The following is a 22,832-nucleotide window of genomic DNA, read 5'->3' on the forward strand; positions in this document are numbered from 1 at the left end:
ACGGCAGGACAGCGCATCAATGTCGCAGCCTGAAAATTGCCGCCGAGCAAATCTCGTACAGCAGTGGTGGATATTTCAGCGCAGGAACAGGAGTTCACGACCAGTGTCCTCCGCAGGGGGCGTTGCAGACCGAGAGGTCTAGACCTACCTTCATTCATTGCAGTCCATGACTATGCTTGATATTTATAGGGTATCGTTTCATGTCTCAGCTCACACTGAATGGCTCAGAGCGGCCCTCACAGCACAGGAGTATCCAGGCAGAGCCACTGGCCGAAGTAAAAGCGTCAAGTCCTACCCTACGCCGCGGAGGGAGTATAACTAAGCGCGATCAACTTTTGGTAGGTCTTGAGCCAATCTCGTGGCTGCGTCCACAAGACATGCAATGCAGGGGAGTGAGTCGAGACAAGTGATTTGTGAAGCGGCACAGATCGGCTGGGCGCTGACGTGGGAGCAATGTTGAATCCATCCTCCATAGCCATCATAATACCACAGATACCGTCGGAAGTTTTATTGTTCACTAGCCGTTTGAATCACCGAGTTCACCACCTCGGAGTCCACCTTTCCCCAGAGGGGTAAAGGTGTCTTGGCTGTCTTCCCCAGCCTCAAGCTCATTTCAAAAGTCAAAACTCGACCCTCGATCTTCACCTCCGTCACTATCCAATCGTGTGCTTGCCCGGAAAAACACCCTGGCTCGCAGCAGTAGACGACAAAGTTACGAGCCCGGCTTCTGGTCCGAAAAAGTTCTATACTTTGTCGCTACCTCAGCCTCGCCCGAGATAAGCTCTGCCAGATCTTGCTCATCTGACGCCGTCGGAGTTGTGCGACTTGGTACTCCAACTACGCCCGAGCCATGAAATGGCCTACATAAAACACAATGAGGTCCGGATCTAACAAACGTTTCCCTTTCTGCTTTCCCTGGCCGGAGCCCTTCGTTCAGGAACCCACCGTCGGTGCTGGGACGAAGCAGACGAGCGAACCGATATCATGGACAGCGGTGGCCCTTGCAATATTGTCGGCTGTGGGGGTTGTAAGCCAGGTCATCATCGCTTTGGAGATACCGTGGCTCTACACTACTGCTTGTCTATGGGCAGCCGCAGTATTGTATGTTGTGCTGTTGCGGCCCAGGACTGTATCGGTGCCTCTGCTTCTTGACTTTGGGGCCATTGCCATTGTGGGAATCGCTCCTTTTGCTTTCAACTTTCCCCTTGATCTGTCAAGAAAGGCACGCGTGAGTAGTGGCTCAAGCGCGCTTCTGGCTGTCCTTGCTTTGCTGGTGGTAATTAATCAACCCCTGCGAGACCCGGAATGCGTTTCTGCAGGTGTCAGCCGGCCTTTCACGGCGCCCAGCAACGCCTACCGATCCCCGGAAGACAACCTCACGCTTTTTCAATGGATGACAGTGTCCTGGATGAGCCCATTGATCAAACTCGGGACTCAAAGACAACTACATGATGAGGATGTATGGTCCCTCGGCTATGAATTCCAGCATCAACATTTGCACGAGGCATTCCGCGAATTGAAGGGAACTGTCATTCGGCGCTTGTTAGCGGCGAATTGGATTGACCTTGTTCTGCTCACCTTTTTGGCCATCTTGGAGCTGACCGCGAATTATTCTGCTCCATTGATTTTGCAAAAGTTGCTTCAAGCGATGGAGGTCATCCACTTCAACAAGCGCCCTGCCATCACCTTTGCGCTGCTTATGCTCGTGGTCAGACTCATGGCAGCGCAGAGTGCGGTTTTCAGTCTATGGTTCGGAAGACGTTGCTACGAACGAGCTCGAGGTGAAATGATTACCATGCTGTACGAAAAGACGCTGAACAGAAAGATCTTGGGCAGCTTCGACCCCCAGACCCAAGAGAAGGCCGCCGACTATGCGAGTGACATTATCGCCGATGAGCCGGATCCGCGCGATCTAGATCCTTTGCCTCAGACAGAACAGCCTCTCCACATTCAGGATCAGGATCCACCAACTCTTGCAGAACGAGGTCACAAATTCCTCCAGTGGCTGCAAACACTATACAAATCCAAACAGAAGCCCGTCACTGAAGACAAGGCAGCGGCCTCTCTAGGAAAGATCCTCAACTTGATGCGCAATGATGTTTATCAGGTTGCTCAGCGCTTCTGGGAGTTTCAGACACTAATCAACAAGCCCCTCGGTCTGGTCCTCTCCATTGTCCTCATCTGGCGTTTACTTGGTTGGTCATGCTTAGTGGGCGTTGCTGTCGTATTCATTGCGCAACTCTTGAACTACATATTGGCACGAGTGCTGATCAGTTGGGAAAAGGAGCGACGAAAAGCAACAGACACGAAATTACAGAAAATATCGGAATACGTGGAAGCCATCAGACATTTGAGGTGGTATGGATGGCATCTGAAATGGCTTGACGATGTGATGACCGCTCGACAGAAAGAGCTCCGGCTGAAAATCATCACCTACCTGTGGAATTGTGCCATCAAATTTGTCAGCTCCATCGCCAGCGGCATGCTTCCAGTCGCCTGTTTCTATGCCTACACGGCTCTGGCAGGTCAACAGCTGCGAGTCGATGTGGCGTTCCCAGCTCTACAACTATTCGCGCTGATGCAGACAAATTTGCGAGAACTTCCAACCCTCATCACCGTAATGCTTGACGCGTCAGTGGCAGTCGGACGCATCGAGGACTTTGTCTCGGAGCCCGACAAAGCCGAGGAGGAAATCAGAGGTCCAACAGAAGACCGACTTGAGTTGCGGAATGCTACGTTTGCATGGCCAGGAGTCCCTCGCCCAGTTCTGCGGCACTTGAATATCGCTTTCCCTCAAGGCTTGACGGTGGTGTATGGTCCAGTCGCAGCAGGCAAAACAGCGTTGCTCCAGGCTCTGCTAGGTGAGCTTGATCTGCTTGAGGGCGAACTTCTAAAGCCGTACCATGCACCTATCGGATATTGTGCTCAGACACCGTGGCTTCAGAGCATGAGTATTCGAGAGAATATCCTCTTCAATGCACCATACCAGGAGAGTCGCTATAAGAAAACCCTGGAAGCCTGCGCGCTTGTTCAAGATTTGGTCAATTTCAAAAACGGTGACCTGTCACATATTGGAGAGAACGGGATCGGATTGTCCGGCGGACAAAAAGCCAGAGTTTCTCTCGCACGAGCAGTTTACAGTCAAGCCCAGATTCTACTTCTGGATGATCCCCTGAGCGCGTTGGATCAACAAACGGCAGAATGGATAGTCTCGAAATGTCTAACGGGCAGCCTGCTTCAAGGAAGAACTGTGGTCCTTGTCACTCATCGCACCGACATCTGTCAACATGTGGCGACGCAGCTCGTCGAGATAACGCATGGCTCGGCAATATTGCATCGTTCCGACGAAGAACTTGGGGCTCCTGCGTATCCGGTGACCAGCTCCGAGGACGTCCAAGACGCACAGGTCAGCGAGGAGCAGGCAGCCGCTGTTCCCGACAAGTTCCTCGATGAGGAGCACAGAGTGCATGGCGGAGTGCAGCTGGCTGTGTACTGGGAGTATATCAAAGCAGGCAGATTGATCTGGTGGCTGGTGGTGGTTGTGACTGCCGCTTTGTGCCGCATTACCTATGTCAGTGAGAGCTGGTTCCTGAAAGAATGGGGCGAGGCATACAACTGGACCATCTACCAGGTCCTAGGCTTGCAGACCGACAGCAGCATCCATGTTTTCCGAAACCCCATCGCTGGCTTCTTCGACAGGTTTCCAAATCCTGCAGTCAATGTTCAGCCATGGCTGATTGGATTCCTTGTGATTGTGCTTCTCGAGACGCTGGCATTGGTCCTTTCCCAGGTATCTATGCTTGTGGTGACTTACACTGCCGCCCGCGGAATGTTCAGAGAAATAATGGACCGGATCAGCAATGCGACTTTCCACTTCTACGATGTAACACCTGTGGGAAGACTCATGAACCGTCTTACCTCTGACGTTGGCACGATCGATGGCAATATCGCCGATCAGTTCTTGATCGTCATATGGTACGGGGTCGCCTGGATATCTTCCATGGTGGTCATCGGGAGTGTCACACCATTATTCTTGATTTTTGCCATTGCTTTGACCATCGCGTTTGTGATGATATTCTTGCGTTTCATTCCTGCATCGCAAAGTCTGCGACGTCTCGAGATGGTCTCGTTAAGCCCCCTCATGTCGAATTTTGGGGCGCTCCTAAATGGGCTTATGACGGTCCGAGCTTTCTGTGCCCAGCCGCAGTTCCAGCAGCGCAATATCCAAGTCACAGACGCATTCCAGAAGATGGATCATTTCTACTGGAGTCTGCAGGCCTGGCTGATGTACCGCTTCGATACGCTATCAGCCGCCTCGACGTTCCTTTTGGCTTTGCTCGCCATCTGCTCGAATTTGTCGGCCGGCCTGACTGCCTTCGTCCTCGTCGCGGCGGACAAATTCGTAGAGTCAACCCATGCAATCTGCAAACAATACGGTCAGCTCCAGCTTGACTTTGTCAGTGTGGAACGGGTCGTTGAGCTGCTCCATCTCGAAAAAGAAGATCCCGGTTCTCTCAAGCCGCCCGCGGCCTGGCCAAGATACGGCAGTGACATTATATTCGAGAACGTCACGATTCGGTACCAGCCTCATCTCGAACCAGCTCTAACCAATGTTTCTCTGCGAATCAAAGGGGGGACAACCAATGCGATCATTGGGAGGACTGGCTCGGGCAAATCGACTTTGGCTTTGGCCTTGTTGGCGACCATCACTCCAGAATGCGGACGAATCTTAGTCGATGGCATTGACATTGCAAAGGTTGAAAAGCAAGCCCTGCGAAGTCGCATCACCTTCCTGGCCCAAGACCCTATCCTCTTTCAAGGCACGCTGCGACATAATCTGGATCCTATGGAAGAACACTCCGACTATGCTTGTGAAAGTGTCGTGTCAAGGGTGTGCGGAAAGTATGGGTGGACGCTATCAACACCAATCGACAGCGGAGGGCGCAACTTGAGCCAAGGACAGAGGCAGCTTGTGGGACTTGCTCGGGCAATTTTGAGACGAAGTTCAATTGTGATCATGGACGAGGCCACGGCCAGTATCGACTTGGAGACTTCCAGTGAGATCCATCGTGTGCTGAAGGAGGAACTGCACGAAAGTACGATCATAACGATTGCACATCGCGCCGCGGCAATGGAAAGTGCCGATTTCTGCGTTGTTTTATCGGCTGGCCGAGTTGCTAGTCAGGGAAAGCCAGCTGAGGTTGCGTTTTAGAGCCAGAGTGACAATCTGGCGGCGTTTTGAGGTGAATGGATGGCATAGAGGGAAGCTTTGCTCATAGATAGGGATAAAATGGCCGCGAAGGCGGCTCGAGGACATAAATCGGCGGTTTGACCGACATCTTGCGATGCGGATAGACAGATTTTTTCGGTTAGGGCTTCGCCCCAAATAGACTTGAATGATGATTGCTTCAAGCACTTGCCCGGGCGAACTCAAAGATCATTGTACGGGACATAGACGTCTGTGCTGGGCGGCAATGTTGTTTGATCGAGTTCTTTGGAGATGGAAGTTTGGGGTTGATAGGCGGCAAGGCCCTGAGGACTTCGAGCAACCAGGCGCTAGCTCAGGCTTGCATAGGCGGCGGGGGTGGCGCTCCTGGCGAGGAATGCCGCTTATAAGAGAGGAGCAGCCGCCTAATAATGATGGCCCGAGGGGCCGTGAGTAACAGGGCTAACAAAAGTGCACAAAAGGTCCAACTGCTTGCCTGTTTCCTCTCCTTGACGCGGTTACCCCGGATTGCTGGTGCCCGCCAATCAAAACGCACCCTTCCACCGTTCCTGAGGCTCGATCGTAACGATGACGTTGGAAAATCTTCTCACCGCCCGTAAACTTGGAACTTGAAGCTCACTGAAACCACCGCAGCGTTTTGTTGTCACGTTTAAATTAATCATTGGCACCATTCGGCTTGTCTGCTTCCACAGCTTCTGAGTGTCTTCGCCGATCACAACTCGCCTTCTCTGTGGATCGGGACAGGCAGCCATGGCGGACCCCTCCCTTTCCAATGAGGAAGTTCAGGCAGCGCGTGTTATCTCTAACCACCTGCCGTCAGGATATACGGCCGAGTTCGATCCTGTTAGCGACCACAATCATGGAGAGGCCGCCGGGAGATCTCGCGAGGAAGCGGAGTCGTCGCTCAAGCTACAAGGTGGCGACATGACGCGAGACTTGTACAAAATCCATCAGCGAGGCAAACCCCTTCAACGGGCTGCTACAATTTCCCATCCAACAACCGAGGCACCACCTCCGCTTGCAGATACCTCTGTGTCCGAGCATCTTGCCCCCGGAGGCTTTCGTCGAGCTTTCATCAAGCAAAAGTACGGGAGGTTTAATCCCGCTGTTCTACCAGTGACGCGAAACTTTGTCGAGTTTCTTTCACTCTACGGAAGTTTTGCGGGCGAGGATCTTGAGGACTCGGAGGAAGATGAATCAGCCATCGAGGACTATGAGGAGGAAGAGGGTCGAACGCCCGGCGAACGTCGACCTCTTCTTGGCCGGCGACGGACCACGAGAAGGGAACAGAAAGGAGATGCCGGCATGACCAAGACTTTTTTCACCCTGCTAAAGGCCTTTATCGGTACCGGAATCATGTTCTTGCCAAAAGCATTCAACAACGGCGGGATCTTGTTCTCTTCCTTGACACTCCTGGCCGTGTCCGTCATTACCACGTTGGCATTCCATCTACTACTGCAGTGCCGGCAGGTGCACTCCAAAAACGGATACGGTGAACTCGGCGAAGCAATCGGCGGACGGAGAATGAGAGATATCATTCTGGGCTCGGTCACAATCTCTCAGTTGGGATTTGTCTGCGCAGGTACCGTGTTTGTTGCCCAGAATTTACACTCTTTTCTGGTGGCCGTCACCAAAGGCCGAAACCCATTATCCACCAATGTCCTCATCGCGCTCCAACTGCTAGGCCTGATCCCCCTCGCCTTTATACGCAACATCTCCAAACTCGGTCCTGCGGCGTTGCTGGCAGACGTCTTCATCCTGCTGGGTCTTGCCTATATTTATTACTACGACATTGCCACCCTCGCAGATCACGGACTTCACAAAACCGTGCAACTGTTCAACCCGGATCATTTCACATTGACAATCGGGTCTGCCATCTTCACTTTTGAGGGCATCGGCCTCATCCTTCCCATCCAGTCATCGATGAAACACCCGGAGAAATTCGAGCCGCTCTTGTGGACAATCATGCTGATAATCACGGTCATTTTCACCTCTGTGGGAGCACTTTGTTACGCCACCTTCGGAGCCGGAACCAAGATCGAGGTCATTTCCAATTTTCCGCAAGACAACAAACTTGTCAACGCTGTGCAATTCCTTTACGCTATTGCGGTACTAGCGGGCACCCCTGTCCAGCTCTTCCCCGCCCTGCGCATCATTGAGGGCATGATATTCGGTCGGCGTTCGGGCAAGAGAGACACATTGACCAAATGGAAGAAGAACGGTTTCAGGACGGTCCTGGTTGTCTTTTGTGCCTCGATCTCTATCTTGGGCGCCAGCAATCTAGACAGATTTGTGGCCCTCATTGGTTCGGTCTGCTGCGTGCCACTGGTATACATTTACCCTCCACTATTGCATTATCTGGGTGTTGCCCGGTCGAGTTGGGCCAAAGCTGGAGATATCGCGTTTGTGGTGTTAGGACTGGGCTGCATGGTGTACACCAGCGTCATCACCCTCAAGAATAGTTTCTGAGGTCGGACGTGGTTTCTGGCTTGCAGTGTAGAAGAATTGCCGCAAAGATCGAGACTGCCATAGATTACGGAAAACATGACTCACGAGAATTTGTACTGTAAATTACTTGACTTGCTAAGCTACCAGGTATTTTGTCAAAGTAGCATCCTTCGGGGGTCTGTACAGCTTCAGCTTTGCAAATAAAGTTGCACTTTTTAGACGGCCCGCCAATAATACGGGCGGCCGCAGCAACTTGAACTGGGAAACACTCTCGTGACAATTCCACGCCTAAGCCCGCCGACATCGGCTTAAAGCTTCAACTTATTATTTCTACTACATTGTAACAACTTGTTCAACGGCGCAACAATACGGTGCCAGCCATGTTGATCCTCAAAGAGAAGGAAGTGTTCTCACTCCTCTCAAATCTCTCCCCAGAGGAAGCCCGGCGCCTTCTTCACCGCCTCCACGATGTTTTGCGAGAGTTTTCCCGGAGCCACCACCTGGCCCCCGAAGAACGAAACATTCATCAACCCGAACGAGCAGCAATTGTGACCAAGTTGGGCAATACGTCCCTTTTTATGCCATGCTCACTCACCACCTCAACCGCCGTCAAAGTCGTGACTCTCGATTCTGGGGGTAGCCTCAAGGGCGCGATCAATGTTTTCACACCAGAAGGTGATCTGGTCGGCGTTTTGAACGCCATGGAAGTCACAGCTTTCCGAACGTCGCTGGCTGTGATGATCCCCTATGTTCGTTTTGTGCACAAGAAAACGAACATTGTGGTATTCGGAGCAGGGAGACAGGCTGAGTGGCATGTTAACCTAGCCCTTTTGCTGAGCAAGGTCGACCGTGTGACAGTTGTTAATCGAAGCAGCCCCCGCAGGATGGAGCAGCTGTTTGCGAAGTTGTCAGAGGCGTATCCGGGCACAAGCTTCAATCTGCTTTTGAAGACAGACGTCGATTACGACGCACACTTGCGAAGGGTGCTGACGGACGCGGATGTCATCTTCTGCTGCACTCCCGCAACTACGCCTCATTTCCCGTATACCTATTTGGACGCCAGACCACGGTTTATCTCGTTGATCGGGTCGTACAAGCCCTCCATGCAGGAAGTTGACTCACGGACACTTCTCTCTGGAGGCCGCATCTATGTCGACACCAAAGAAGGATGTCTGACAGAATCAGGTGAACTGATCAATGCAAACGTAACGAAAGACCAGCTTGTCGAGGTTGGCGAGCTCGAGAATGACGAACCGTTGCAAACGGAGGGGAATTTAGTGTTCAAATGTGTTGGTTTGGGTCTTATGGATATAACAATTGCACGGGAACTGCTCACGATGGCGGAGAAGGAGAAAATGGGATTCTCCGTGGATGATTTTTGATGACATATACTGAAGACTTCCAACGATCTCCCACTCGTCAAATTGGTTTACCACTTCGGGAGTACACGAGCTAATAGGTCACCAACGGAGTGAATGCCATTTCAAACACCATCATTGAACCGGTAGTCGTTCCCCCAACGAGTGTCCCATGGACGACTGTTGTCGACAAACCTCAGATCTGTTCCGAGTCGAATCTTATCTTCGGGGTCATGGTTGATGGTTGATGCATGGATCTATGTCTTTTGTCAGCATAACCAAATGCCAATTGGGGAATATTTCTTACCGCATAGGAATTGTGAAGAACCACGTCGCCAGCTTCGTACTCGGTCAGCAGCCAACGTCGATTATATCTTCGTGCAAATTCGGCAGGGCCATCGGCGAGCATGCCTCCGGACATCATATTCTGATTAAACGCGTTCTTTGCTTCTTCGTCGGTCAGTCCAGAAGCTTTGGCTTTCCTGGTGAATTCCTCTTCAATCTCTGCGCCAAGGGTATGTCCTTTCTCCAGGTATATCAATCCACCCCCTTGTTTCGAGACATCCCCAATCGGGACCCAGGCAGTTACTGCCGAGTCGTCTCCATATCTCAAGAATATTTGGTCGTAATGGACACCGATGGCTTTATTCCCCGGAGTGTTGTTTCGCAGTAGTGTTCTCCGAACACCAAGGGTATTTTCTCCCCAACCGGTTAATCTGGCGATATAGTCGCGCAGAGCCGGATGTTTGCAAAATTTCTCCTTATACCATGGCTCAGTGTGAGCCTGAAGTGCCAGATCAACGAACATGGTTGCTACCTCAGGATGAGGCCCTGTGGGACGACCATTGGAATCTGCAGAGCCGGCTCCAATTCCAGGAAAGTCCAGTTTATCCTTTGATGAATCGAAAATGCCATCGACGGGACTAGTTCCAGGTTTCAAGACTCCACTGGGGGAGAGCAACTTGAAGTACTCCTCTCGAGCTTTCAAGACATCGTCACGAGGTAACAGTCCTTTCAAGAAGAGGTACCCATCCTCTTGATAGCGTCGGCGAGCTTCTTCGATAGGAGTGTCAATCGTTGTTGGCTTGAGGCTCCCAATCTCTCCAGGAGTCAGCGGCCCATCATTAACAAAAAGCTTCTCGCCATTTATTCGTTGGGGCTCTGGTGACTCTGCATGAGGCATTGTGGTTGTTTATTATAACGGAATCTCTCACAGTGGGTTGATTTGTCGGGGACTGGTATGTCAGGTAAGGAGATATAACAAGGGAAATCAAATCTGGGTTCCTTTGTGCGACTAAATAACACTTGTGGACGTGGGTAGCTGACGGAGCCATGATTTTTGAAGCACCAGCTGATCGATAGTGATCGACTTCGGGCACCTAGTCGATGATAGAATTCTTCCCGCATGGCGTAAACAATCTCCGCACAAACTGCCAGTGCAGGAAGACTTCTACCACAATAACTGGGTCGACCGAAGCTGGAAATTTGGGAACGGGGTCCCCCAATAACCCCCGCAAAAGGAGCCCAGGAAGGCCAAAGGAGTATCGAAACCCGCACCACCTCCACAATTTCTTCTCTAGATTCGCGTTTCACGTCGAATTATCATCACACGTTATCCTACAATGTACTATCTTGCACGCTAGATGAGGACCTGCGGACCCACTCGGAAGCGACATTCCAGTACGTGCGTTCGCACACCTGGACTGGACTAAAATTGACCTCACTCAGCTGACAGTCATCTACGAGCTGGTTGGTTGCCACAATGCAGCCTCAAAGACGTCCAGATGGGTGTCTACAGCTGTTGCGTTCGACCAAGCCAGACTTGGGCACCATTTCCCTGTAGACGTGGTTCGCCCGATGCAACACAACATGGACATACCTTCAAGGTGAAGCACGCAGCTCACGTCAATGCAAGCCAGATTGCGTCACAACTCGAAGGTCAATGCAGGTGTACAACTGTAGACGCCATACTTCTCCTGGTGAAGCCAAAGCGCATACCAGGTACAACTACATTGCAGCGAAGTCAAGTGCCTCGCCCACGACACGGCCTTGCCATAAAGCCGTTGGCTTCTCCGACCTTCCGACCTTATGCAGCAAAGTTGCTGCGTGTTTCAGCAGCTGAAATACTGAAATGTTCACCCAAGTACAGATAAGTCATGGTCCGAGCATGCTCCGACCTTCGCATTGCTTTGATATCTGTCGCTGCTCTTCTTTTCGGCTAGATCAGGCAGTCATGGGTATCCGGGTTGCAGAGGCGTGCTGGGAGAAACAGGTTGATTGTTCGGAAGGAGGTGTCAAACTGGCATTGGCGCAGCATACGCACTAAATGCAGAGGACAAGATATTCCACACCAGCAGATGGCAGTAAGTGTACAAATAGGTGAATATTCCACCAGGGACTCGCTTTGACTGCCGTCAGGAGCACACTGCCGATTTTACGTTCTGTGCCCCGTGCGTGTGCACCCAGCCTTGTTGGTCATCATGTGACTACGCGAAGATGAGTTGCAGGGTTCCCCACACAATCACGACGCGCCCCTGTTCTGTCGTTCCTATTTTGTCATGTTTGGCCGAGGGTCGGCCAAACCAGAGTAACAACGCATTCAGTCTGGGCCTGGCTTGCTCACCATGGACATAAAAGGAGTCTTTTTCCCAGACAGATGGCTGGACTGAACTCTCATCAAGTTCGCCGATTTCAATACTCTGGACCATGGGTTCGATGCTTTGTCCTGCTCGCTCTCGCGTATTGCAGAATGCAGCAAGGAGCATCAAATCTCTGCTGCGTCCCTTCTCTTCCTTCCAGCCACTGCGAGCAGAGCCTGTCTCGATAGGTGCCAGTCTCACGGAGAAGGCTCAAGGTCGACTGGATGAACGGAATCTGGAAAAGGCCGTCCGCCAGGTGCGCCATGACGGCCTGGTGGTCGTTATGAATGCCGTCGACACCGTCAACATTGACAAGTTGAACAAGAAGATGGTTGAGGATGCACTGAAATTGCGTGCCCGAGGCAAAGACAGTCCTTTCAACTACAACCCTGGCAACCTCCAACAAGACGCTCCTCCGGTGGAGGAATACTTCCATCCAGATATCTTCTTCAGTAAGTGCGGCCTCATACGGTCGATTTCCATGAACTTGCTGACACCGCGTGCCACGTTCAAGATCCAATTGCAACTCAAATCACATCAGCGGTCCTTGGGCCAAGGCCGAAGTTGACATTTTGTTCGGGCAACTCGGCCATGCCTCCCACACTGGGCTCGGAGCCCCAAAGGCAGCCAGAACACTCAGATGCCGACTTCGCGCATCCTGACCACCCATTTGCCCTGGTTGTGAACGTTCCCCTGGTTGATATGAAACCCGAGAACGGATCGACGGAAGTGTGGCTTGAGACGCACCAGGATTACGGGCTTGAGGCTCAAGAAGGGGCGCATGGTGAGCGTAACTCGGGGCGTATTCGTCAATCCTTGCTGGAGGAAAGGTCGAAAACGAGCGCACCATCTCAACCGTTCATCCCCAAAGGCAGCATAATCGTCCGCGATCTGAAGACTGTGGCATGCGGGTATGCCCAACTATACGGACGATGTTAGAATCATGCTGGCCATGAGTATGATCCCCTTTCCGGCAAACAATGGCGGACTCAGCTAACTGGCCACAGTTCACTTCGCTCCTTGGTATCGCAACCAGATGAAGGTGGAGCTTGCAGAAGAGCTGAAACCTCTTGTGGAAGATCACCCCGAGTTGGACGTGAGAGCGAATTATGTCAGTCAGCAACAGGCTCTTGACTCGTATCTCGACCGACCTTTCGGGAACTTCTATGACTTTGGCCAGGCTCCTTAGGAGGCTGGATGGGTGATGTAGTGTCAATGTTGATGAAAAGCCTGGAGGTTAGCGTTATGTAGAGCAGATGAGCTCGCGCCATACTGCGAAAATGATCAGTTGATATGCGGAGTTTGCTGGATTGGCAGTTTGCCATGCCCCATCTTGTAACATCGTATAAAGTTGATATTAAATAGAAGTTCGAGATCTGTGGCGCAAACCAATGGATGAAGAAGAATTGACAAGGCTTGGCCTCCTGTACAATCAATCCAATGTACCTAGGTACTAAATCCACTCGGCTTCCATACTGCCACTACTTCGACCGCTTCCAGACTTCCAACTTTGCCACTTCCTACAATTTGGACTCGCATCAGTGACACTTCTGTCTTTGCGGTCGACATTGTGATCCAAATGTAGGAACCCACCGTGGCTATGGCTAAGACCGTTAGCAAGAATTGTATGTCTACAGGCTGCACGATGTCCACGCTCGAACTAATCCTTGCATAGCCTGGTAAGCGAAACCGTGCAGGCCACTGGCGCCAAATACTGATCGCAGCGCACTGCAGTAGAACATGCCGACTTCGCAAGTTGAAATGTAAGGGACATCGCTTTCTCCCGGTCTCGCTGTGGCGCTCAAATCCTCATTAGGTGACGAGGCGTTGCCAATTTGTGGCCGTTGTGAACGGTCGGGACGTTTCTGTGACCATTCAAAGCCCATCAAAATCCGCGTACAGAAAAATGTGGCCAGGCGAAGGAAGAACTCAACGCCAGTGTTAGCCAGCGACCATGACCCGGAGGTTTCCTTGCAGGATCCACGGAAAGCATTACAGGATGAAGAAATTGCCGAATGTTTCGAGCACTACTTGAAGGTCTTGTCGCCCTGGTACGATCTCAACGACCACGACTCGACCTTCGGTGCAGTGGTTGCAGAGCAAGCCCAGCAGAACCCTTTGCTACTGAGCGCCGTGGTTGCTTTCGCGGCGATGCATAAGGCTCGCACTGGTCATTCCTCGTTCATGCCGGTAGCGGACCGTTATCATAATCAATGCTTGCGCTTGCTGATTGGCCTCCATGATTACGACGCCGCCACCAAGGACGGCACAGCGCTGGCGGCGACATGCTTGCTGCGATCATACGAGATTCTTGCGGGTAAGTTTTACGCCCGTCAGGTGTCTCTCGCTAACACGAAAGCAGAAGAAGAAGATCCCAATCGACACCTCTTTGGGGCATTTAGTCTGATTCCAGCTCTGACTTTTGAATTCCCAAGCGAACCCGTTCTCCGAGCAGGGCTTTGGAATTATATGCGTGAGGATATCACTTTTTCCTTGGTGAATGGGTGTCCGTTGAAAATAGATATGGGCAATGTGGACATCAATCCTTCTCGTGACGACGATTATGCGAATCAAGCAACATTGCTGCTGGCACGCATCATCAATGCCGTTTTCCTTGACCAACATGCGGTGGTGGAACAACTGCGAGAGGCTCTGGAAAGCTGGAAATCATCACTGCCATTCCGACCTTACCATCAATCTGACGGAGTTGTCTTTCCGAAGATTTGTTTTATAAGAGATTGCCAAGGTGCGTTGTCTCCGTTCTGGAGATCATCTCTGACAGTTGCAGTGGCCGCCATGCATTATTATCATGTCGTGACCATGGTCCTGAACCGAAGTGACCCGGATCCAGTCGAGTTGGAGAACCACGCGCGCGCAATCTGTGGGCTGGCATTTTCGGCAAAGAGCGACGCTGTCATGGTGAACGCATATGGCCCCATTTCCTACAGTATGTTCCCGGAAAAGTATGGTGGAGACGAGACTAATCAGAAGTCAGGCGCAGGATGGCTGAGGAGGGGCGATGATCGGTGTGAAGTTGTCAGCCGACTGTTGGATAGCCAGAAACGCACTGGATGGCCCGTTCAAGCCATCATCAAGAAGCTCAAAGAGCGCTGGACGGGCACGGACAACCTCAACGCAGGTCATTTCGGGAACGACGGTGGATTATGCCTGGCGCACGGTCGATGCTCAACCCACTATTTCAATCTGCATCCTTTCTGCGATGAGAAGCTCCTCATCAGCAATGCCCTCGTCGAATTCGTCTTCAATATTCGAGTGGCCGTTTGTACCATTCTGGACTTGTGTTGTTGTGTTCACGGCACTGTTGAGATAGTCATGAGAGTATGCGTCGTGCCTCCCAAAATCACCTTCACCTCGTCTGGCTTTTTGTTCGCGCTGAAATTGTTCTAGCTCCTTCAGATCCCAGCTATCCTTTCCCTTTGTGGAGCCGTCGGGCGCTTTTTGCCCGGTTCCGAGCGGTTGTGCGATGCTCCTTAGGAATTTCTTTGCCATACCAACAGCCGCGTCGGTGCTCAAGCCGGTTTGACCGTCATGAATCTCTTCGGCAATCCATCGAGGGAGCTGGTTGCGTTTCTTCTGAAAGCGACGGTCGGCCAAGACCATGATTCCGTAGTCGTCCTTTCCTCTCAACACACGGCCCAGACATTGGGCTGCATGCCTCATAGCATCGAAAGAAAGAAAATCCTGCTCTTTGATCCTGTAGTTCTCGCGAAGAAATTCCAACCGGGCTTTCAGGATTCGGGATTCTGTATATTGAAAAGGTGCACCCATGCACAAGACAGTCCGGCCAAAGTGATGATCGAAATCAATGCCTTCGGAAACTTTGCCACGGGCGACGCAGAGAAGAATGGCACCTTTACCGTTCTCGCATGCGGTTCGGTATGTCTCCAGTGCAAGACTTGTCTCCTGAGCATCCGGGGTCTCGACCAAAATCAGTTTGTAGGTCCAAATCTGATCGAGAATGCCCATTCCCTGCCACATACTGATGATCATCTCCATGTAGAGATAAGAAGGAAAGAAGACGACAATACCATCGGGAGTGATCTTCGCGAACTCGAAAAGTAGCGCTCCATAATTTCGGACCACTCCTGGGTCAGATCGAGACTGGAAGCCGGAAGTGATCGACTGTTGATCTGAGCCACGTGTAACAATCATCGGCAAGAACGACCGCCGTGCTAGAGACATGGGATAAGATTCTTGCAGAACGGTGCTGAAATTCAGCATTTTTGGATACATCTCTAGAGGAGATATAGTGCCTGAGGTGATGATGACGGAGGAAAATCGTTCAAAGACGGGTTTGATAGCAATAGAAGCGTCCAGGCACGCGAAATGGAGGATGGGATTTGGCACTGTGGCTTGTTCGGTCTCAAAAGGCTCCAGGATCAACAAGAAGCCAGTCTCATATGTCGCAACCAGAGTGGCAAAGGTAGCGACCTCCTGCAGTGGTTGGTAATCTTCGATGTTGGTCAATTCCAGCGTACGAACGAGCGACGTCAATCGTTCGGCGCAAAAGCGAAGAGGTTTGCGTTCGATGAAGGTTAGCTCCTTTAGATGCGAAAGAAACGAGGGAGGAGTCTCTTGGATGACGTATAGAACTTTCATACGTGTTTTCAGGTATTCGATGAAGCGTTTGAGAAAGGCCACGAAGTGCTCGGCGCGACGAATGTTGCCCGGTACGGCCTCCTTCAGCAGGTCATCGGGCAAGGTAGGATTGGACATGAACGCATCTTCTGCTCGAGCTTCGTCCGCCTCCCTCAGCCCTTCGACGAGTTTTTGATATTCATTTTGCAATTTCTCCTCATCCGACGCTTTCATCTCCTCAATTTTCCGCTCGAGGTTGTTTGCACCTCTGGTCGCCTTTCGCAAAGAGTCTTCCGTCAAGTCGATCGACAAGGACTCGATACAGACATTGTCGATGTTGTGTGCCTCGTCAAACACGACAATGCAGTCTTTCGACAGTTCCTTGGATACTCGCTCCGCGATTTTCGGATCCAAGAGGTAATGGTAAGAGTAGATGATGACGTTACAAAAGGGCATCATCCTTCGAGCAGAAAAGTAGGGGCACTGTTTATGCTCTTCCCCATACCTGATCAAGCCGTCGAGAGTGAAGACGCCGGGTGGGACCAGATTGTGAGGCTCCAGAAGATCCAGGTTGTCATGGTAGACACAGACCTCCACATCTTCTCCTCGCTCCTTTTTCTCCTTCACAAATCCCGCAGTCAAGCTGCGACACCTTGCATCGACCACGGCACCACTCTTCTCTCGTTTGACCGACGGGTGTAGACAGAGGTTTTTCCGACTGGTAAGCCCGAGTCCTCTGAAATCTTCCACGTATCCAAGCTGATCGGAGCGATACTTCATGAGCGCTTTCAACTCCGCCAATGCCTTTTCAATTTCCGACATTGTACGCGAGCAGTAGATGAGTTTGCGATGTTCCGGGTAATGTTGCTGATATGCCACAATGAGGGATAAGAGAGAAACCGTCTTGCCTGTTCCAGACGGCATTTCAAGGACGCAGTGACCCCCGGCGTCAAGCGTTCGCTTGAGGTCGCACATGTAGGCATATTGTTCGGGATATATTCGAGGATATGGAAAAAGAACAGGCAGATCACTATCGATAATTAGCCAGATGGATCACGACCAGGAAACAGCGTCCATACTCTATGAAGAACTTCATGATGCGGGAGTGGTCGCCTCGAGCGGCCAAAGGTTCTAGGCCACGACAATAACATCAAAGTTTGTCTCTGAACGAGACGCCCGACAACGGCTTGTTGCTGTCAGCAGAAACGGGCAGGAGACATAGAGCGCAAACAGAATTTATGGGCGTGATTCAGTCGTGGAGTGTTTATAGCAAAAAAGATGAAGAGTGGCGGGCGCGGCCGCACAGGCAGATGCACGAATAATGAGTCGCGAAGTGATTAATTAATTCGAATTGCAGCGGAATCCGAGTCTGGGGTCGCGCAAGACGTCACCGACACGGCGAATCTGTGCGATTTGCTGCTGCCACTGTTTTTACAGTGTACGTTGTATTCGCTCTCCAAAATTTTGGAGTCAGTCTCGAAGCCCCTCCAGCCTCCAGAAGATAGGACTATGTACATTTACAAATGAATCATTCCTCAAGTCCTATTGCTGCCCTCTTCCGACTTTCACGCTACACGACGAGGACGACCATAACAGCATGAGCAAGAAATTCAAGTCACAGGCTTCAAGCGCCCGTGCTGCCTCTGCTGTCTTCGGGTCGTCCTCCTTCGGTTTCGGTGCGCCAACGAGCGGCGCCTTCAGGTCTGCTTCATCCTCTCTGTCCTACATCACCGAGCAGCCCGACCTCAGCAGCGTTTCAAATCCTAATGTTGTCGTTGCGCTGCGTAATCTTGGAAAGAAGGACAGCACCACCAAGGCCAAAGCGTTGGAGGAACTGCAAGAACACATTGGTACCTCCAAGTCCGCTGATGGTGCCGATCCTGGCCTGCTTGAAGCCTGGGTTTGTGGTCCTTGATCTGTTGATTTCTACTTTACAGGCCGCTGACTGTCTTGTGGCTAGGTTAATCTATATCCTCGAACCTCTATTGACAACTCTCGACGGGTGCGGCAATTGGCACATACACTCCAGGGATCTCTCACTGCAATATCGGGGAAGCGCATTGCGCCACACCTGCCCAAGGTCATCGGAGCCTGGTTATCGGGTGTGTATGACAGCGACAAGCTGGTAGCACGGGCGGCGCAGGAATCAATCACAGCAGCATTCACAACCGAAGACAAGAGGAGGGCGTTGTGGAAAATCTACAGAGACGCGCTCATCGACTATGCTGAGGACGCCATATTGGTGCAGACAACTAATTCTTTAAGTGACGAACGCTCGACTAGCCCCGACGATGCCGAAGCGAAGTTCATTCGCGTGGTCGGAAATGCCATCTATCTGCTCTGCCAAGTCCTCAGGACCAACTTCTCGGTGGCCACAGATGGGGATGCTGCTGGGGTTCCCGAAGGGCTGAAAAGAATTTTGACGGACAAAAAACTCTGGGGGTACTCTTACTCCCAGGATCCCAATCTGCGCAGAGCCGTGTGCACCTTGGTGGTTGTCTGCACCGAAACAGTCAGCACACACCTCGACTGGTCTGCTATAAGTGCCTGCTTCGTTGGCAAGGCCCTCGCCAGCAGCCAGATTGGATCGGCCCGGCAGCTATCAGAGGCGCTTCTCGCCTTGACTTTGCACCGGCCTGAAATTTGGACATCAGATTATTCCTCAAAATCTCCGGCATCCAAGAAGTTGCACCAGTTTCTCAAGAATGGCTCACAAAGAGGTCCGGCAGATTTCTGGAACACTATTGCGGCGCTTCTCAGACGGATCCCTCTCGAAGTCTGGGCTCCAGACTACTCGGACGGCCATATCCAGCTGTCGTCTGCAACCTCCTTGGTCACATCTCTGCGTGCGGGAGTTATCAACAGTGACGAGCCGCGCCAAAACCTCCCAGCTGCGTGGTCCGCTTATGTTGGCACATCCTTCTGGATTTTGAGCATGCTTCCCGACGAAGATTCAAAATCAACCTTGGCCAACGAGGAGCTACTACCTCTGGTATCTCACTACATAACTCAGAGCACGCAGCAGGTTTCCTGGAAGCTCCCTGTCTCTTGCGACCAGCGTATTTCTTCGGAAATACTTGTTAATGTCCTGCACCAGGGCCTGAACCGTGTCTTCGAAACCACCTGGTCAAGATTGTGTCAGGAATTAGCCGACAGTATAAAGTTGTCCCTTCCAGAGAGTTCGAAGGATTTTGCAAAGTCTCAAGATGCTGTCATTGCTCAAGCGCAACGTCTCTTCCAGCTCAGAACTTCTGTGTCGCGGTCTGAGGTCCTCAGCCAGGCCGAGAGATCATATGCGGGACAGGTCTTCCAGCAGAGTGATGAGGAGCTCGTCAATGTTGCAACTGAACTTTTAGGTGCTCGCAATGGCAAGCCGTATTCAGCGGCTTTTGTGCTCGAGCGCATCTCAACCCAACCTGAATTGCCGCAGCCCAAGGGACTCCATTCCTTCTTGCAATCCGGTGTCTTACCGCTTCTCAACAGCCCTTCCGCCGAGTATATGATTTCTATCGTTCTCACAAATGGTCAGAATGTTCAAGAAACTATCTCGACATTGCTTCATTCCGATCCAAGTGACTACTGCACAGCTGCTCTTAGGAGACTTCTAGCTCAAATCTCGGTGGAGGACCTCACCAAGAACTCGGAGCTTGAATCCTTCATTCTGCATAAGGTTTCCACGGCCCTCCAGGAACAGCCTGTCCAGCAGATGATGCAGGCAGTCCTCAGAAATCCGAATCTGCGCTCATCAATACTGCAAAACAAGTGCATCCAAAGTGTGATTGAACACTTGTCAACCGACACCGATGCAGCTCTCCAACGAAGTGCCCTGAATCTTCTTCTTTCTCTTCTCACAGAAGCGAATACCGCTAATTTACTGTTTGCCGATCGGGGGAGTGATTTCCTGTCCCGGCTTCTCTTACTTTCGGATTCCCAGGATGCTGAGGTTGCGGAGCTGGCAAACCTGTTGATAGCTAAAATCAGAACGCTATCTCCGGGCGAAACCTCAGCAGCTACTTCATCCACCAAGGTTGTGCAGGATCAGCTATCCGGCACTGGGTTTCCACTGTCTATCTTTACATTGATCAACCTGGCCAAAGATACCTTGAAAAGCGCACCGCGCGATCAAAGTGGGACGATAGGGATGCTCTTCCCCTCCGCACAACAGTGGGCAGACGCTCTCAGAAGTCATCTTGCTGGTAGACGGCCACGATCCCTGGTTGTCACCAATGCTCTACACGGAATCATATTCATGATTGAGCAGGGTGCACCTCAACCGACTCCACATCTTCGAGATGCAGATGAATTTTCTCTTCTTTTCCGACTCGTCTTCTACGTCACCCGAATGGCGTCTGACACGGATATACTCACTTTGCTGTCCTCGGCTCAACTTGAAGCCCTTTATTCACATTACCCTCTGGCTCTGCAGCTTGTAAATGAAAAACTGACAGTGGAGTCGGCAAACGACATTTGGCAGAACACGACCAATGAAGTGGTAGAAGAAGCTGCGGACATATTATCTCAGGGAAGTTCCGTGCTTCAAAGCTGGCTCCAGGACGAAAGTCTGATCAACACTTGGATCGACATAATTCGCTCAACATCTGACATGACACCTCAATCATTTCTGAAAGGTTTAGCGTTCACGGACATCGCGTCTCGCTATGCGGACGAGTTTGGATCAGGCCGTCTTCTGTCGTCCTTTGACACCGAGATAAATGAGATGCACAAGGCCCCAGAGGTCATTCGCTCAGCAAGCCTGTTATCTGCTTGTCGCGACAAGATTTCTAGCACGCAGCAGGGCCGCAAACTCGTCAACGAGCTGATTGCTACTGGTACGGGTCTACGATCCCCCGAGTCCAGCACAGGCTTGCGTTCTCTAGTCCTCCTCGACTTACTGCTTGATGGCAGTTCAGATGCGTTGAGTGAAGTTCCCAGCCAGCGTCTTGTCTTCTTTGTCCAAACTCTATCCCACCTGATCACCGAAACATCGGACGAACTAGGGTATCAAACGCAGGCAATGAGATTACTTGACCCGATGCTGTCGGCTGCCCGTGACATTTACGGAGCCCATTGGGAGCGCATCATTCAGTGCATTGCTGCAATGTGGCATGATGGAAACGACTTGACCGACAACGTCCCTCTCCTACATGCATCTCTCCGACTTTACAGCCGTCTGCGATCACTGGTAGCGTCTGATGATTGCAATGATGACTTGAGCGATGCGTGGAAAGCCGCGGAGGCGTCTCTTGAGGATGGCCTTGTACACTGCCTTGATTTATTCAAGGAGGAAAAAGAGGAGACCAACCAACCGTTACGGATTACTGCCGAACTGCTACGGAGACAGCTTTCACATATTTCTCCTCGACACCACGCGGATCTATATCCCTTCCTGTCGTTCACAGAGCCTGCAATCCGAGGCGCCGCTTACGACCTCTTGCATCGATCAATCCCAGCAGAACAAGAGCAACGTTCTTTAGACCTGACTCTGGAACAGAAAGCCAGCCATATCTCGAACAACTTGCTTTCCTTACTCTCGAATGCTCCGGGGCAATTGGAGATCGGGCCTGGCCCACTGCGACATACCTATCTGCTTTGCTGGCACTTAGTCTTTGATCATTTCACAAAAGCATCCTACAAGCTCCGGGAGGTGTACACTTCAGACATTCAAGAGGCGCATGTGCTTCCCCAGCTCCTAGAAGTTGTGTGCGAAATGTGTCGCATCACAGGTCGACCCTTGGACGGATCCAAGGTCGACTTTGAAACCTTTGAGCTTGGTACCGATGACATGGGGGAGAAAGAGGAGCAAAGACTGGTCATGCACCTGTACTACTGTTGCTTACTCTACCTTCCCAGTCTCACCAGAGGTTGGTTTCTGGAGCAGAAAAACAGAGTGAAACTACCTCTCGAAAGCTGGACCCAAAAGTACTTTTCGCCGTCTTTGATCGCGGCTGCAATTCGCACGGTCACGGAATGGGTGGCCAATCAACCACAAGAGGACAACGATGCTTCGATAAGTGTCAAAGCATCCTTGGGAGGCTCGGAAATTGTGGCCTCCATCGCAATCGACCCCGAATCTCCGCCTATTTCTTTGGCGGTTTCTCTACCAGCCACATATCCTCTTGACTCGCCTACAGTATCCTCACGTACCCGAGTTGGAGTGTCGGAAAAGAACTGGCAATCGTGGCTGAGGACATTTCAAATCATCATCTTCAGCACGGGAAGCATTATCGAAGGCCTTGTGGCATTCCGACGCAACGTGCAGGGCGCTCTCAAAGGACAGAGTGAGTGTGCCATTTGTTACAGCATAATCGGTACAGACATGCAAACGCCGAACAAGAGGTGTGGGACGTGCCGCAACACTTTCCATGGGACATGCCTTTTCAGATGGTTCAAAAGCTCCAACAGTTCGAGCTGCCCACTTTGCCGCAACAATTTCAATTACGCTTAAAGGATTTGAAGACTGGGTTTACTGGATTTGGCGATGCTGTTGTCATGACTGGTGCTATGTGGCAACGCTGCAAGGTTTCTTAGATTGGGTGCTTGACGTTGTTGGTTGAAGGTTTG

General features: G+C 51.5%; 8 protein-coding genes across 8 annotated transcripts; 6 read left to right on the plus strand and 2 right to left on the minus strand.

Moving 5' to 3' along the window:
• Window positions 1-874: 874 nt before the first annotated feature.
• On the plus strand, window positions 875-5,212 carry HMPREF1120_06851 (ABC bile acid transporter; the record flags this gene model as incomplete). Its single annotated transcript, XM_009161062.1, has 1 exon — window positions 875-5,212. One exon carries the CDS (start codon window positions 875-877, stop codon window positions 5,210-5,212), a length of 4,338 nt encoding a protein of 1,445 aa, XP_009159310.1.
• Window positions 5,213-5,977: 765 nt separating this feature from the next.
• HMPREF1120_06852 (uncharacterized protein) lies at window positions 5,978-7,696 on the plus strand (the record flags this gene model as incomplete). The annotated part of the gene is made up of 1 exon (XM_009161063.1): window positions 5,978-7,696. One exon carries the CDS (start codon window positions 5,978-5,980, stop codon window positions 7,694-7,696), a length of 1,719 nt encoding a protein of 572 aa, XP_009159311.1.
• A 359-nt stretch (window positions 7,697-8,055) lies between these two features.
• On the plus strand, window positions 8,056-9,057 carry HMPREF1120_06853 (ornithine cyclodeaminase; the record flags this gene model as incomplete). The annotated part of the gene is made up of 1 exon (XM_009161064.1): window positions 8,056-9,057. The coding sequence occupies one exon, from the start codon at window positions 8,056-8,058 to the stop codon at window positions 9,055-9,057; it is 1,002 nt and encodes a 333-aa protein (XP_009159312.1).
• Window positions 9,058-9,158: 101 nt separating this feature from the next.
• HMPREF1120_06854 (phytanoyl-CoA hydroxylase) lies at window positions 9,159-10,216 on the minus strand (the record flags this gene model as incomplete). Its single annotated transcript, XM_009161065.1, has 2 exons — window positions 9,159-9,290; window positions 9,341-10,216. 2 exons carry the CDS (start codon window positions 10,214-10,216, stop codon window positions 9,159-9,161), a joined length of 1,008 nt encoding a protein of 335 aa, XP_009159313.1.
• Window positions 10,217-11,739: 1,523 nt separating this feature from the next.
• Window positions 11,740-12,861, plus strand: HMPREF1120_06855 (uncharacterized protein; the record flags this gene model as incomplete). The annotated part of the gene is made up of 3 exons (XM_009161066.1): window positions 11,740-12,124; window positions 12,187-12,606; window positions 12,680-12,861. 3 exons carry the CDS (start codon window positions 11,740-11,742, stop codon window positions 12,859-12,861), a joined length of 987 nt encoding a protein of 328 aa, XP_009159314.1.
• Window positions 12,862-13,272: 411 nt separating this feature from the next.
• On the plus strand, window positions 13,273-14,695 carry HMPREF1120_06856 (uncharacterized protein; the record flags this gene model as incomplete). Its single annotated transcript, XM_009161067.1, has 4 exons — window positions 13,273-13,297; window positions 13,489-13,989; window positions 14,035-14,619; window positions 14,661-14,695. The coding sequence occupies 4 exons, from the start codon at window positions 13,273-13,275 to the stop codon at window positions 14,693-14,695; spliced, it is 1,146 nt and encodes a 381-aa protein (XP_009159315.1).
• A 163-nt stretch (window positions 14,696-14,858) lies between these two features.
• HMPREF1120_06857 (DNA repair helicase rad15) lies at window positions 14,859-17,367 on the minus strand (the record flags this gene model as incomplete). The annotated part of the gene is made up of 2 exons (XM_009161068.1): window positions 14,859-17,301; window positions 17,351-17,367. The coding sequence occupies 2 exons, from the start codon at window positions 17,365-17,367 to the stop codon at window positions 14,859-14,861; spliced, it is 2,460 nt and encodes an 819-aa protein (XP_009159316.1).
• A 501-nt stretch (window positions 17,368-17,868) lies between these two features.
• HMPREF1120_06858 (uncharacterized protein) lies at window positions 17,869-22,799 on the plus strand (the record flags this gene model as incomplete). The annotated part of the gene is made up of 3 exons (XM_009161069.1): window positions 17,869-18,171; window positions 18,232-22,553; window positions 22,586-22,799. The coding sequence occupies 3 exons, from the start codon at window positions 17,869-17,871 to the stop codon at window positions 22,797-22,799; spliced, it is 4,839 nt and encodes a 1,612-aa protein (XP_009159317.1).
• Between the last annotated feature and the right edge of the window lie 33 nt (window positions 22,800-22,832).

Source organism: Exophiala dermatitidis (assembly GCF_000230625.1).
Source record: "Exophiala dermatitidis NIH/UT8656 unplaced genomic scaffold supercont1.6, whole genome shotgun sequence".
NCBI lineage: Eukaryota > Fungi > Ascomycota > Eurotiomycetes > Chaetothyriales > Herpotrichiellaceae > Exophiala > Exophiala dermatitidis.